General features: G+C 46.8%; 1 protein-coding gene across 1 annotated transcript in view; it reads left to right on the top strand.

The window, feature by feature from the left end:
* PLB1 (phospholipase B1) overlaps window positions 1–11,203 on the top strand; it is a 129,020-nt gene extending 117,817 nt beyond the window's left edge. The window contains exons 57-58 of the mRNA XM_044439530.1: window positions 6,867–6,941; window positions 9,938–11,203. Coding sequence (XP_044295465.1) covers window positions 6,867–6,941; window positions 9,938–10,159 — 297 coding nt within the window. The 3' untranslated portion in view covers window positions 10,160–11,203. The remainder of the gene's footprint in view (window positions 1–6,866; window positions 6,942–9,937) is intronic.
* The last annotated feature ends 3,892 nt before the right edge of the window (window positions 11,204–15,095 follow it).

Raw genomic sequence — 15,095 nt, 5'->3', positions numbered from 1 at the left:
CATTAAATCATTTCTAGCAGGATTTTGAGTAGGATCATCAAAGACATTTTGCCTAATGTAGTTGTTAGGAGTTTGTGATATGAATCTTTGGAAGCAATTATTTGATGGCATATGTTACCTCTACATTTTTGATACTGTAGTTTTCCTTACTGTGTAAGATGCCTTCATTTACATTTCAAAGGCAGCATGCCATGTTATATAATAAATGAAAAGGAACTGCACAATCCCAGATATGTCTACTCAGAAGTAAGTCGTATTTAATTCAATGTAATTCACAACACAGTAAGAGAGTTTAGGACTGCAGCCAAAATGCATTGGTAATGAACAAGGATATTACTAAGATTCAGGGCACAGGTTTGTAGTCCTCCCCTTAAGAATAGTTTAATATGTCAATATTTTGCAGAAGGATTCACCATTGAAGGGTGGGGAATAGGGAGGACAAAACAATGGTTTTTAAAATGCAAGGAACTATGACCCATCTGTGAATCAGAGATTATTTTATTTGCTTTTTGAGGAAGTCATGATACCATAAATTGAATGTGTTTTCCAATCAAATGTGAGAATTACAAACCCATAGTTTTCAATTGTCTTGCAGCTAGCAAGCTCCCACAATTATGTTTGTGGGTCAGAAAAGTTGTGCTGATTTCTGCCTGTTTTGGAGTCCTTTTTATCTCTTTCTTACTAGTGGATTCAAGCAGCCTTTTCCTAGACAAGTGGGGAATTTCTTCTTGCTGGAGTAAAGGAATGAGAGCAGTGGGAGGTTTTTTTTTGTTTTTTGTTTTGTTCTTTTCTGCCCTCTCTCCCAAGGTTTTTCAGGGTCAGGCAATGCTGAAGTCTCCGGAGGAGTTCTTGCCATCCCTCTGCCAGCAAAAGTTGCAGGGGGAGTATGCCAATTCAGCGCATTCTCAGCTGCTCTAGCCAGCCACTTTTCTGGCCTTCCCAGGATTTTTCAAGTTGTTCTGTTCCCTGTCGACATATCACGTCTTCCCTCCTGGGACGCTTGTGTGTGCGGAAATCCTCTGAGTCAGAAACACAAGGTGCATGCCAACTTGTCTTGTTTGGCTATGTTCTGCATAAAGATGAGAACTAGTATGATACCAGGAAGTCAAGTTTAGGAAGTTGTCCCATGCTAAGTTAGACCAGTATGATGTCATCTTGCTCTGTTTTGTCTCTACTGTGACTGGAAAAGATTTTCCAGTATTTCAGAAAGGAGTCTTTCCCAGGCCTAGATGGGGACACTGGGAACTGAGACACTTCTGTTGCACTCTGGAACTTAAATCCCAGGTTACTGAAGAAAGCATCAACTAGTCTTGGGCTCGTTGATGTGCCTCGACTCGTGGTCTGTCATCATTACAAGAGGAATGACGGAATATTTATTTAAGAGACTTCTATGCCACCCCATTCACCGAAGCCTCGGGGCGGCTCACATCCATAAATAAACTTCCATAGAATAATATAAATTAACAGTATACATTAAGTTGCTCTGGCCAAAGAATAAAATGAATAAATACTATTAACAATTAAAATGACATTTGAATGAAAAGTCTTCGCCTGGCGCCGAAAAACAAATAACGACAGCGCCAGGCGGACCTTTCTGGGGAGCGCATTCCATAGATGGACATAAGCGCTCCTTCAGGTAACCAGGACCCAAGCCGTTTAGGGCTTTATAGGTCATCACAAACACCTTGAATTGGGCCTGGACTTCAATGGGAAGCCAGTGAAGCTGATGGAGGACTGGAGTCATGTGAACATAACGCCCAGTCCCCGTCAGCAGCCTGGCAGCTCTATTTTGCACCAATTGAAGTATCTGGACCATCTTCAAGGGTAGCCCCACGTAGAGCGCGTTACAGAAGTCAAGTTGGAAAGTCACCAACGTGTGTGTCACTGTCACGAGGCAGTCGTACTCCAGGTAGGGGCGCAGCTGATGGATCAGCCGAAGCTGAAAGAAAGCGCTCCTCGCCACCGCTATCACCTGAGCTTCCAGTGAAAGCTCTGGGTCGAGGAGCACTCCCAAGCTGCGGACCTTGTCCCTAAGAGGGAGTGCAACCCCATTCAGGACTAGGTTCAATTCCCCCTCCCTGAAGCCCGATCCGCCAACCAACAGGACCTCCATCTTGTCTGGATTGAGCTTCAGTTTATTGGCCCTCATCCAGCCCATTACCTTGGCCAGGCACCGGTTCAGTACAGCCACTGCCTCACCTGGATTGGTGGAAAACGAGAGGTAGAGCTGGGTATCATCAGCGTACTGATGATTCCACAGCCCACACCTCCTGATGACCTCTCCCAGAGGTTTCATGTAGATGTTGAATAGCAAGGGGGACAAAATGGACCCCTGCAGAACTCCCTGGCATAACTGCCACGGTGCAGAGCCATAGTCCCCCAGCACCACCTTCTGGAATCGGCCATTGAGATAGCGGAACCACTGCAAAGCAGTGCTTCTGACCCCCAATCCCGCTAGCCTATCCAGAAGGATACCATGGTCAATGGTATCGCAAGCCGCTGAGAGGTCCAGAAGAACCAACAGGGACGCACTCCCCCTGTCCTTCTCCCTGCACAGGTCATCGTACAGGGTGACCAAGGCAGATTCAGTACCGTACCTGGGTCTGAAGCCGGACTGAAATGGGTCCAGATAATCAGTTTCATCCAAGAGAGCTTGGAGTTGTCCCGCCACCACCCGCTCCAACACCTTGCCCAGAAACGGGATGTTGGCCACTGGTCTATAATTAGTGGCCATCTCTGGATCCAGTGACGCTTTCTTCAGGACCGCTCGGACTACTACCTCCTTTAAAGGGGCAGGTACCCAACCCTCCCTCAGAGAAGTGTTAACCACTTCCAAGATCCAGGTCCCAATCCCGTGCTTGGCGTTGTTTATTAACCCAGACGGGCAAGGGTCCAATAGGCAAGTGGTGAGACGTACTTGTCCAAGCACCTTGTCCACATCATCAGGCCGCAGTGAGTGAAACTCATCCATTAATTTTGGACCAGACGGCGACATTGGTATCTCCCCAGAAGCCTCTGAATCACTAGTAGAGTCTAGCTCATGATGAATCTGAGCAATTTTCTCCCTGAAATGCTTGGCAAAGTCATCACATCGGGCCTTTGAGGGTGGAACCAGATCTTTCTTAGGGCCAGGGCCGACCAGGCCTTGTACCACTCAAAAAAGCTCCGCCTGATGGCATTTTGAGGAGGCAATGGGAACGGAAATGAATTTCTTTTTCGCCGCCCTCACTGCCACAGCATAGGCTCAATAATGGGCTCTTAAGTGTGTTCGGTCAGATTCATCCCGTGATCTCCTCCACCTACGCTCTAGACGTCTCCCGGCCTGCTTCATCGCCCGCAATTCAGATGTATACCAAGGGGAAGAGTGGGCTCTGCCTGGCGGGAGAGGATGCTTAGGAGCGATTGTGTCATCAGCCCTAGTCATCTCCCTGTTCCATAGTTCGACCAGAGCCTCGACAGGAGCACCAGTCTTGTCAGCCGGAAACTCCCCCAGGGCCTTCAGGAATCTGTCCGGATCCATCCGGCTCCGTGGGCGGACCCACACAATCGGGTCTGCACCCTTACAGAGGGAGAAGCTGCTCTCAAGCACAAACCTCACGAGGAAGTGATCTGACCATGACAAGGGTGTCAGACATAAATTCCTCACCCTCAGACCACCTCTTCCTGCCCCGTCGAGAAAACCAGGTCCAGAGTGTGTCCATGTTCATGGGTCGGGCCTGTGACATGTTGAGACAGCCCCATGGCTGTCATGGAGGCCATGAAGTCCTGAGCCGCCCCGGTCAGACCAGTCTCGGCATGGAGATTGAAGTCTCCCAGGACCAACATCCTGGGGGTCCTCAACACCAGGTCCGAGACTATCTCCGTCAGCTCAGGCAGGGAGACTGTTGGGCAGAAGGGTGCACGGTACACCAACAGAATCCCCAATCTGTCTCGATCGCCCAACACCAAGTAGAGGCACTCCAGCCCTGGTCTCGAAGGGACTGGAAGACCCGTGAGGGAGGTGGAGGCTCAGTAAACCAAAGCAACCCCCCTCCCCTCCTCTCCGGGCGTGGACAGTGCTGAACCAGATACCTGGGCGGGCACATTTGAGAGAGGGCGACATCCCCCCCTCTCCCGCCCAGGTCTCCGTTATGCAAGCCAGGTCGGCCCCCTCAACCACAATCAAGTCATGGATGAGGGAAGATTTATTGTGGACCGACCTGGCATTAAGCAGCAGCACCGTCAGGCCCGAGGGACGGTTGACAAGACTACCTGGAACCTTCTGGCTGGGGGCAGAATCAGAAGGAGGGACAGGTGTCAGCCATCTGTCCTTCCTTCTTCTACGCAGACATGTTAAACCCCCACCACCCCAATGGCAGCGCCCATGTGCTCCCCAGGAAACTCAACCATCGACATGGCCAGGAACGACTCCATAAAAACAAATTAAAATACAATAAAACTTTAAAACAGTAAAAAAACTCCCCATCTACCCCCCCAATACAAAATTCCACCCACCGACCTAGCCCCCCACCAGCCCAGCCCCGCACGGCCACGAACGGCCACAAATGGCGGCACCGCCAGCCCCAGGTCACGTCCGGCAGGTTAAGCCGGCACCCGCCCGCACGCCCCGCCCCAATCCGGTGTTGCTCTCACCGACGCTGGCAGGGGGGGAGCAGAGAGGGGCGCAGAAACCCATCCGACGGTGAGATGGTGGTGCCCTCCTCCGCACTGTCGTCAACGGCGGCCCTGGCATCCTCCGTGCCCGGGGTGGCCCAGGGGTGGCCGCGGAAGCAGCGTCGGCTGGCCCCCGGCCCGGCAGTGCGCCTCAGGTCCGGCGGCAGCGGTGGCGGCACAGCGCGGCAGGTGCTCCGGGGAGGGAGGGGGAGGGAGCTCCAAAGAATAGGGCGAGAGTAAGAAAAAGAAGGCTAAGAGAATGTGTAAGTCAACTGACTTGGCCTCAGTTCTGTGTAGTTGAACATATTACACTTCTTTATCCAAGGCACGTATTGTGAGCTTATGATCCTTCACTCTTGGAAGTTTGAGGGGCCTTTTCACAACATTGCCATCCATTGGAGCCTCTCCCAGGTTTTTCTACCATTTTCCAGCCCTTTTTTGTTGTTTTAGAGAGAAAGGAAAGTCTGGTATTTTCCTAGATGGCACCATTATTAACTTCAGAAAGCTATTGCTCTTTCATCATTCCGCTCTATAGCCCAGCACCACCTTGTGTGGAGTTTCTGAACATATGGGAACATAGAGCAAAACAGAGGAAACCTCCTGGGCAAAAAGCAAAAGCACTTTTGTGAATGCTCTAATTCTCCTGCAAAGAAAACAGAAATGGCCGTGTCAGTTTATACATGTCAGGTAGAGAAGGTGATAACTTCTTTCTCATGAGCAGGTCATGACATATGCAGTCTTCAAGCAAAACTTGAAGACTGGTGGGCATTTGAAATCAAGAGGGGTTTTTTCTTTTTGAAAGCAAGCGCTAAGGCTCCTTCCAGACATGGATCCTAGTGCTATGCAAAAGCTATGGGTGCAGGCATCTGCTCTGTAGCATCTTTTATTTAACCAGTAAAAAGGATGACAAATGCAAGATGTTATTGTGTGGACCGCTTGTGAAGTTCTGTATCAACAATGTAAATGATGTTTCTGCATCTATTTAATAGCCCACTCCTAAGTTTTAAAGTCCCAGCAAAACTTCATTCGTGTGTGTGTGTGTGTGTGTGTACAATCACAAATGAAATAACAAGAATAATTAAAATTAACAAGAATAGTAACTGAACTTCTTAGCAACCTGACCAAATAAAATCCAAATTAAGAATACGATGTTGCCTAAATCAGAGGTAGGAATGTTTGCTTTATGAAGGAGGGCACATTTCCTCTTCCACCTCCCCATGTCTAACAGGCCAAAACAGGGGCTTCCAGCTACCTCACATGAGGGGTTGACTAGGTAGACCAACATGGAGGAGGAAGGGCGAAACATGACTTTACCATAGAGCTTCTCACAGCCCCGTCCAAGCAGAGGCCTGGCGCATTCGGCTTTAATAGGTGCCAGGTCTGGCTTTTCAAGAGCCTTTGGGCACCCCATCCTCAGTGGGTGCCTTCTGAGAACTACCTCCTGCAGGCAGCCTCTCTATGGGCGCTGCTACTTGTGCTCCCCATGTGCCTAAAGTACTGGTTGTTTTCTTTCAGGGGCTGCACTCAGGCAGCTAGACCTGCATCCTATAATAAGGGTTAACAAAACTGGCAGTACTGCCAGCTGGCACAGTTGCTTTAATTCCTCCTTTACACTGTTCCCCTGTTTTAGAGAAGGGGCTGTCCTCCAAACCTCATAACTTGCACACAGGCCAAGGGGTGATGCTGAATCACTGTCTGGATCGCAGCCAGCCCATTTCTGTGATTCTGGCTAGCTCCGGGAAGCTAGTACTAACCCTGCATTTCTAGGCATGTTTACTTGGAAGTAAATCCAAGCGAAACATGGATCAAGTTGCATGTGCCTAATTTCTTCCCCAGGCTCCACCTGCATAAGTTTCTTCTCCAGTCACAGAGAAAATGACCAAGTCAACTGCCATATATTCTGGCCCTGTGTTGGTTTGGGGCCTTGGAAGATAAGATGTGAATTTCATTCCTGCAGGCTTTTCATAGCCTGCTTTTCATGACCTTTAAATAAAATCTGTATCTGTAAAAGGAAGCAGCGTTTTCCAAGCCATGATTATATAAATATAGTAGTCTATAAATAGAGTGCTACAATAATATAGTAGGTATAATCATGGAGTGCTGCAATATAGAGCAGCGTCATGCGATGGGACTGTGTGTTCTGGCAGATGAAGTCACATGAAGATTATAGAATTAAGTGTCAGTGGTAAAACATTTGCTTCTCTTGCTTGCAGCTGGAGCCAGTTGGACATAAGCAGTCATACAACAACTTCACACATGACAGGCTGAAACTCAAGTGTCCAAACTCAGTAAGTAGCAAAGTTCTGCAACAACATCCTAATCCCATCTTTTGTAAACTGCCCAGAAGCATCAGCCATGGGGCAGTATGGAAATGAGGAGGAGGAAGAGGAGGATAGAAGTTAAGATGACCCGTGTGGCATCAGACCAAAGGCCAAGCTAGCCCAATAGCCTGTTTCCCACAGTGGCCAACCAGAGGTCCCTGGCAGGCCCACAATCAGGACATGGGTCAAAGCGCGTTCTCCTACTGTGATTCAGAGACAGCCTGCCTCTGATTATACTACGTGGCCTCCATGGTTAGACAACTTCGATAGCCCTATTCAAATAAATAGGGGAGACCAAGCCAAGTCAAGGTGGTGGCAGTGGCAGCCGGAAGAGGGATATTCTCTCTTTGCTCCGCAGTCAGAAATCACACCCTTAACTGGCAATTGTTATGTGGAAGAGCAGCTTTGGCTTGATGAGCTACCATGATCAAATCTCCCATTTCTTCAACAAACCTATTTTGTTAAGCAACTAAGGGGGTGTAGGGAGTGGTTGAACTGGGACAGGGAGTTAACCCTTACCCTCCTCTCCCACAGAGAGATGGAGAGAGGGAGCATTTTTCCAGGGAATATCCTCCCCATTCCCATCCCCCTTAAGGCACTGCTCACCCCCCATCAGGGAAGGGATCCTCTGAACAAGGCCTTCTCTGTGCCTTCGTGATCCCTCACTCCTCACAGGAGGTTGCAGGACCTTTCCATAACTTCATTGTCCTCCGGGCCTCCCCCATGCATTCCAGCCAGGGTTTTGTTTTGTTTTTAACAGCAAGGAAAGCCTGCAACAAAAGCCAAGTTGTGAAAAGTGGCTATACCAGAGTGCACTTTGTGATGGGTTAACTGACTCTATAGAAAGGCTATATCGAAATACAAACCACTGTAGGAGACCCTGTAAAGAGTGCAGGAGACCATGTAAAGAGTGCATTTTTCCTCTTGCAATGAAAATGGGAGATGAAGCCTCAGTAAAGCAGCAGGTTAACCCTCCCACACTCACCAAAGCACACCCATGTAAAGAAGCCCTGGCATGCAGCTGCAGCTTTTTCCTGATGGAGCAAATAGCAGTTAGAGTCTGGATAATGCAGTACATTGTAGGAACAAACTGCTGAAATGGGTTTTGAGGAAAATATTGATACAATGGAAGAAGCAAGGATGCCTGTGGAGAAGATAGCAACAACCAAAAAGGGAACTAATTCTGGTAGTCACAGTTGGGGCAGCAGTGGAGAGATGGGATCACCCTGTAATAATGGGTTATTCTTACTTTTGCTACATTTCCTTCTCCACCCTGAAATAAACGCTTAACCTCTTAATGATATCCCTTCATGGGTTTATGCAGCATGAAAATAATGTGGGTGCCCACATAAAACTGGACAGCAAGAAGAGCATGTGTGGCATAGTTTTTTGGAAACCACAGGTGCACCAGTCCCAATGGAGGAGCCAATGGTGGCGCTTCTCAAGAAGTAGAAGACAGAAGGGGGGGGGTGCAAAGTGGGGCAGGGGTGTCAGTGGGAGGCTGGCACTCACGGAGCTAGGTGAGGAAAGAAGTTATGCATTTTTGCTTGCAAATAACACAAATCAGGCCTGCTAGGTGAAAGCCACAGTTTGTAAGACGGGTAAAGAACAGAGCTCTTGGCACTACCAGGATTTTTTAAAAAAATCTGTATCCTTCCCAAGCTTGAGCATGCTGGCGGGGGCTCCTGAAAACTGAATTCCGAAACATCTGGAGGGCACAAAGTTGGGAAAGTCTGACTTGGGAAAAATCTATTAACCTGGATTCAGTCCCTAAACACTTCATTTTTTTCATGAAAAAGAATGCTTCATTTCACCAAAGTTTATTAGAATTGCCTACTCCCAGTTGGAGGTTTAAAATGAATGTGCTAAAAGCAGTGCTGATTCAGCAGAGGGCAAATCAAAGACCTCAAGCAAAAAACCCCCACAAAATCTGGCTTATGAAACTGTTAAGAGGGATAATGAATATGTTTCTTGTACCAAATAGAATAATAATATTTTATTGCAGGGGTGTGAGGTCTGTGGCCCTAGAGCTACATGCGCCCTTTGGTCTATTTCAAAAGCCCTCTGCAAGCATTAAGCTCAAACATTTGGCAAGAGCAATTTGTCCCTCCTTAAGGATTCCACTGGGCAAGGAGAAAGGGAGAGACTAGATTTGCACTCTCCCCAAAGCCCATCAGGACTTATTTGAACTATAGTAAGTTGCAGCGCATACCAGTGGCCCTTTGGAATAGCCATGGCCTATTGTGGTGGGTGAACCTGGCAAGGGTGTCTTAGGCAAGGGTTAACCAACTGGGCTGCTTCAGGGCTATCCAGGAATGATTTAACCTTCACCTAAGCCACCCTCACAGGATTTGCACAACATGATAAGCTGTGGCACTTGTCTGCCATGCCTTGACTATCCAAAACCCCCCACTCTGTGGCAAACTTGCAAACGAACCTAGAGTGGGAGAGGTCAGCTTTGCACAATCCCTTTCGCCTACCAGAGCTTACTTAAGACATGCTGGGCTGCAGTGCATGCTGGGTAGCTTTTGACTATTCAAGTCACAACTGTGGCTTCCTGTGTTGTCCAGAGATGGTAAGGGTGGGTTGCTGGAATAGTTAAGAGACCATGGCTCACTTTAGGGCTGTGGGTGGTTTGTTAACCATGCCAGTAACCCACTCGTGCTGGGTCTGGATGAGACAACAAGCTGTAGTTGCAGAATTAATACTCAAATTGCCTGCCCATGCCAATATAGGCTTTTTGATTGTGTGAACAATCGACAGAAGGAATGGGGTTGCAGAAAAAGGAGAGAGCAAGAGCAGTGTGGCAATAGAGAAAATGAAAGGGAATCCAATATCAATGGGGAGGAGAGTCTTTCACCTGTTTTATTGCTTCTACACTTGCAGGGTAGGAAGTCATTCAAAGTAAATGCAGGCTAAATGTATCTTATATTTATTCTGTAAATCATCTCTTACCGTTGCAGGAATGGCCCTTTATTTTCACATCAAGAAACAGTGAAAAGCAGGACTCAGGAACAGGGGCACAGAGCAGTGGAGTCACAGTGCCTTACTGGGCAGTAATAGTGGCAGTAGCAGTTGGAATTTTGGCAGGATCCCTGATTGTTTGGGTTTCGATGACTAAGAGAGCCAGCAATCGTCCAAGGACAGGAGACACAGCAATGGAAGAAAAAGCATCAGCATTTTAAATTTGCACCTGCACCAAGGAGATCTACCATAACAGCTTCCTCTGGTGATATGAGGAAAGCAGTATGAGAGCTTAACTACAGCTTTGCACATGCTATTTTTAAATGAAACTTTTCCATCTCAAAGGGGAAGAAAAGAAGTGAGTCCATCAGCTGAGCCTTCATGGTAACTAATAACAGACCAGAGTTTAGGAGATGTGATAGATATATAAGGAGCCATTACCTGCCAAATTAAAGAAAGAATGTCCCAAATGTTATCAGCCTTCCCTGATTTTAAGTAGGAATACTTCTGGACAAGCCTTTTATTGTGCAATTTCATTCATGCAATTTCCTAGAGCATCTATCTTCCATCTATAATTCTCCCATATCTTCCCACCGTATCTTCCATCGTTTTTTCTTACTTCAGAAACCCCATTAAGGAAGGAAAGACTGAATCTTTGCATAATGTCTTTTGATCAGTAGTGCTAGACACAGTTGGTCTGGAAGCACTGTTGGATATTTGCTTGGGTAATGGAAATTCCAAGGTCCTGTTCAGGAATGGGCCATGCATGTTGGATTCCCACCAAAACTTCATTCACAGTATCAGGTTTGCTTTCCTAAACCTGCTCTCTTAAGAGGTATCTATGTTTAAATAGGTATATATAAGTGAGCATCTAGTATGTCTGAAGATCCACATTTCCCTTTTGTTGGACTATGATCGGCTGTCTAATTTATCACATCTAATGCATTGCAATCATGTGACTTGCATCTAGGGAACCCTATGATAGTGTACAAATATCCATGCTGGGTCACCGTTTTTTTTAACTGAAGACTGTGGCTTACAAGAAAGAAAGAACCCTGAGCAACTTCAATCCCTGGAATAAAAAGGAAGCATTTAATGAATACAATACACATCAGTTTTTAAGAAGGAGGAAATATCAGTTCTGTTCAGATTGCCAACCTGGCTGAAGAGTGATCTAAATAAACAATATTCAGAAAGCCAAGTTCTTCTTTTTAATTTGTATAAACAGAGATAGCATCTCTGAGGTTAAACTTCTCACGGTCGACATGGTGGAGGACAGGGCTTCAAGAGGAAGAAAAAGAAGAGCCAATTGATATGTTCCTTTGGAAAATGGATTTGGTGGATGTGTAGAAAGTTCAGCACATGGGAAAGTTATCATGCGGCTGCTTTTGCCCAGATTATGACCATAAGTCAGAGCTAGGCTGTGCACCCAGCGCCTTTGTACAGACAGCACGGTCCTTTGACAGATTGCATTTGGCAGTGCTCATTGTCAGGGAAGCCTGGCTCCCTTTGCTATGTGGCTACAAACCATGATTTTATTATTTCCCACAATGCTCTGGAATGACACTGTGACTAGCTCTCTGAAGCATTGTGGAGATGGTGGCAAGCTGGAACTGACTGGAGGGGTAGTCAGAAGCTCAGCACAATCAGGAAAGAGAGAGCCTGGCAGAGGAAGAAGCGTGTTGAGGGCACTAGGTGAGCCAGCATAGTGGAGCCCGCATTATTCTAAATACATTCAGCATGTCAGAGTAACCCTGTTAAAAGCTTAAAAATAAAGACACCCTCATGCCAGACGTGTAGCAGTAGTCTAGTCCAGAGGTGGTCAGAAGGTAGATCAGAATCTATAGATGGATCTCTATATGACTTCCAAAAGGAGGGGTTGAGAGGCAGATAGAAGAAGCAATGAATGTTGTGGAAACAATCGGGACTAGTTGTTTCGACACCTCCTTTGCTAGTTCTAGTCCATTACAGCCTCCTCCAACCTGGTACCTTCTAGATCTGTTGCACCACAACTGCCATCATCCCTAACCAGCACGGCCGATAACATCCTGCCCGATTGAAGGCCCCATCACAAAAGCATGGTTGTGGAAACCCCAGATGGCTCCCAAATAGCATGGGCTAATAACTATGCAATTAATATTTTCTTTTGTCTTCTGATGTGGTGCAGGCCAGTAATTGCTTGCACTAAATCAGAAGAGAAAGGAGAATATTCAGTTGATTGTAAGAGCTGCAAACAACCCTTTCCCCAGGCAGCACATTCCACTTTCCAGCCAGGCAGTACCAGATGGCTGGCCTCCAAAAGCCCTTCAGGTTCTAGCAAGATCCATTTAATGGCCAGTTGTCCCAAACCCCAGTGGCATGTGCTGAAATGTGGCCACTGTTCCTACTGTGGGCCACAGCCATGGAGCTGCTTTCACTGCCTCTTCAAAGCTGGGGGTGATGCCTTCCCTCTACGGAGCTGACAGCAATCATCCTGGCAAAATAATGACATGAGTCAGCCTGGCAATTAGGCTGTGTAGCTAGCCACATTCTTTAGACTGCCTCTTGTTTACATTCAACAATTAACAATATAATCATACTTTGCCCTTCTATCTATCCAGCCTTTGTCAGGGAATCTCAGAAACACTCCTGCAAATGTTGTTGACATTTCCAAAATGTTTCTCAGCATCTGCAGCGTGAAGTGGTATTATTTATCGCTTGCAAAGAAACAGGAGGGGTCATTGGTGGCAAGGTAGCTCCTGACCCTTCACTCTGACCCTGCCTGCATGCTGAGAATGCTCCTATGAGGTTTATCTATATCTGAGGCTGTGCTGTTCACCTAAACAAAGGAAAACGGCAAGAGCTGCTTCTTTGGGGAAAAGGGTATTGCAGAGGGCATGCCACTCTTCTGCGGGTGTGCAGGCTATTTATGTCAGCCTTCCCCAACCTGGTGCCCTCAGTAACGCGGCTGGCCATAGCAAGCAGTTGCAGTCCTACGCATCTGGAGGCCATCGAGTTACAGATGGCTGTACTAGAGAGCATTACCTACCTGACTTTTAATGCTACCCCACAGTTCTCTCTACTCTGCATTCTAGAGATAGTTTCCAGGGGGGATCCAGCCATCTTAGTTTGCTGCAGCAAAAGCAACAAAGGGTTTTGTGGGACTCGGAAGACTAACTGATCTTTGCAATAAGCAAGATGCCATGATTAATCAGAGTGCAAATTTTTGAGGGAAAAATAATTTATTATTTTTAATACAAATGATTTTTGAAGCTACATCTTAAAAGAGGCATTTCCCCATCCCAACCACCTCTCTTACAGAAGGGAATGTCTTTTCTAAGATGAGACCAGCTATGATGTGTGTTTATTGTTTAAAAACAAGGAAATATGCTTTTTGATTCAGAAATATTGGGTTGGATATTCTTCCAGGCTTAGAGCAGACCTACCAAAATTAAAGGGATGTTGGTTAGTTATTACTAAATAACTAGAATAACAACATTATACTTGATTTCACCCATATACAAATTGAAGCAAATATTCACTATATTAATTGATTAAAACTCATCCAGTTAACTGATTAACTCTCATTGAATCAAGTCAAAATTTGCTATAGAATGAATGTCCATAATCTGCAATGTGCAAGAGGCTGGCATCTGATGAAAAGCACATATTCTAGTTACCTTCAATGATTAGTGGAGGGCATTCAATTTTCTTTAGCGTTTCAGCAGCATCAAAGGACAATAAAAGGCACTTTTACATGCAAGGCCCCATCCATATGTCATTAGGCAGCTCTCGGAGATCTCCTGACAAGCCGCTCAACATGACCTACTTAGAGGTGCCCCCAGAAGGTAATCCTGCATCAAGGATTCCCGAAATGGCAAGCTCTCGCCACACTGGAGGAGAGACGTCTGTTATCCTTGCTGACCCAAGCCGTCCTTTGAGGTTTAGTTGCAAGTCAGGCTTCAGCTGCCACTAATACTCCAGCTGCAGCACAAGCTCTCCTGTATACTAACAGTCAATTCATTCTCCATCACGAAAACAGCACCTCCACAGGTCAGCAGCCTTGGGGAGACCCCCAGGCTGGCAACAATGTCCCCCCAAAGGATAAAAACAAGGGGAGAACTCCCAAACTATCGTAACATGTCAGAACATTGGAAGCTGGAAAGGGGAAAGCAGACAAACAGTATAGTGTGATCTGGAAAAGATAATGTGAACTAAGCATTTCACACTGTAATATTTGGCTGTAGGTTCTGCTTACAGAAACTGAGCACCTATGGAAAATACTTTGCAGGCAGGGCAATAATCTGCTCTGGTCCGTTGGCTGTGTGCAATCTGGATCTCCAGAGTTTGTGTGAATGATTCAGTCCTCACATTTGTCTCATAGGCCATAGACCCTTTGCGCAGGCCTTTCTGGAGTTGTTGCACATTCTCATTTGTGACAAGATTTTAATTACAGAAGTATTTAGCTTGACTGCAAGTGGAGGCTGCCCTTGGCTCCCCCTTTGAATTGAAAGTTAGGTCACTCTGGACTATTTGCTTGCATAAAAGCAGGGTGCGTAAAGACCATTGGAAAAGCATTAGCTCCTCTACTCCCACTCGCCCTCTGAAACTCTGCTTGCCTGCTGCTTCCTGGAATACACCCAGACAGAAGACAAAGGAAGAGCAGCCTTCTGCTGCCCAACGAGCACACGCGGACGTCACTGCCTGCGAGCCAGCTCTTTAATCATCACAGAAAAGGGGTTTCACTCCTCTGTCCTCAGACAGTCACTGCACTGCAACGTTAAGAGTTCAGGGGGAAGAAAGCCGAAGGGTCAGTCACATGTCCCATCCTTTTATCAAAGCAACACGCAACGGCACCGCCACTGTTGCACTGGCTTTTCCTGAAATGTGCTAGCTTGCTGATGTTCGAGCTGAAAGATTTTCCCACTTGTCATTAGCAGGCTTGTGCATTTCAGGAGAATTATTTTTATGCATAAAATGGGTACAATTACCTGTTGGTGTGGCAGGTCCACGCAAGGTCAGGAGAGAGCAAAAGGCAGACATGCCTCCTTCCTCCCCACCCCCTTTTCATTAGGGAAGGCTTGCCATTGACCAACTGAACTTGCCAGCCTCACCTACTCTTGTGGCCAAACAGGAGCTTGATCAGCAAAAGTGGTGAAACTTCGCTTGACCCAGAAG

The sequence above is a fragment of the Varanus komodoensis genome, unplaced genomic scaffold (genome assembly GCF_004798865.1).
Source record: "Varanus komodoensis strain SLA01 unplaced genomic scaffold, ASM479886v1 scaffold1, whole genome shotgun sequence".
Classification (NCBI taxonomy): domain Eukaryota; kingdom Metazoa; phylum Chordata; class Lepidosauria; order Squamata; family Varanidae; genus Varanus; species Varanus komodoensis.
Note: the sequence above shows the minus strand (reverse complement) of the source record. Positions and strands in the feature narration are given on the sequence as shown.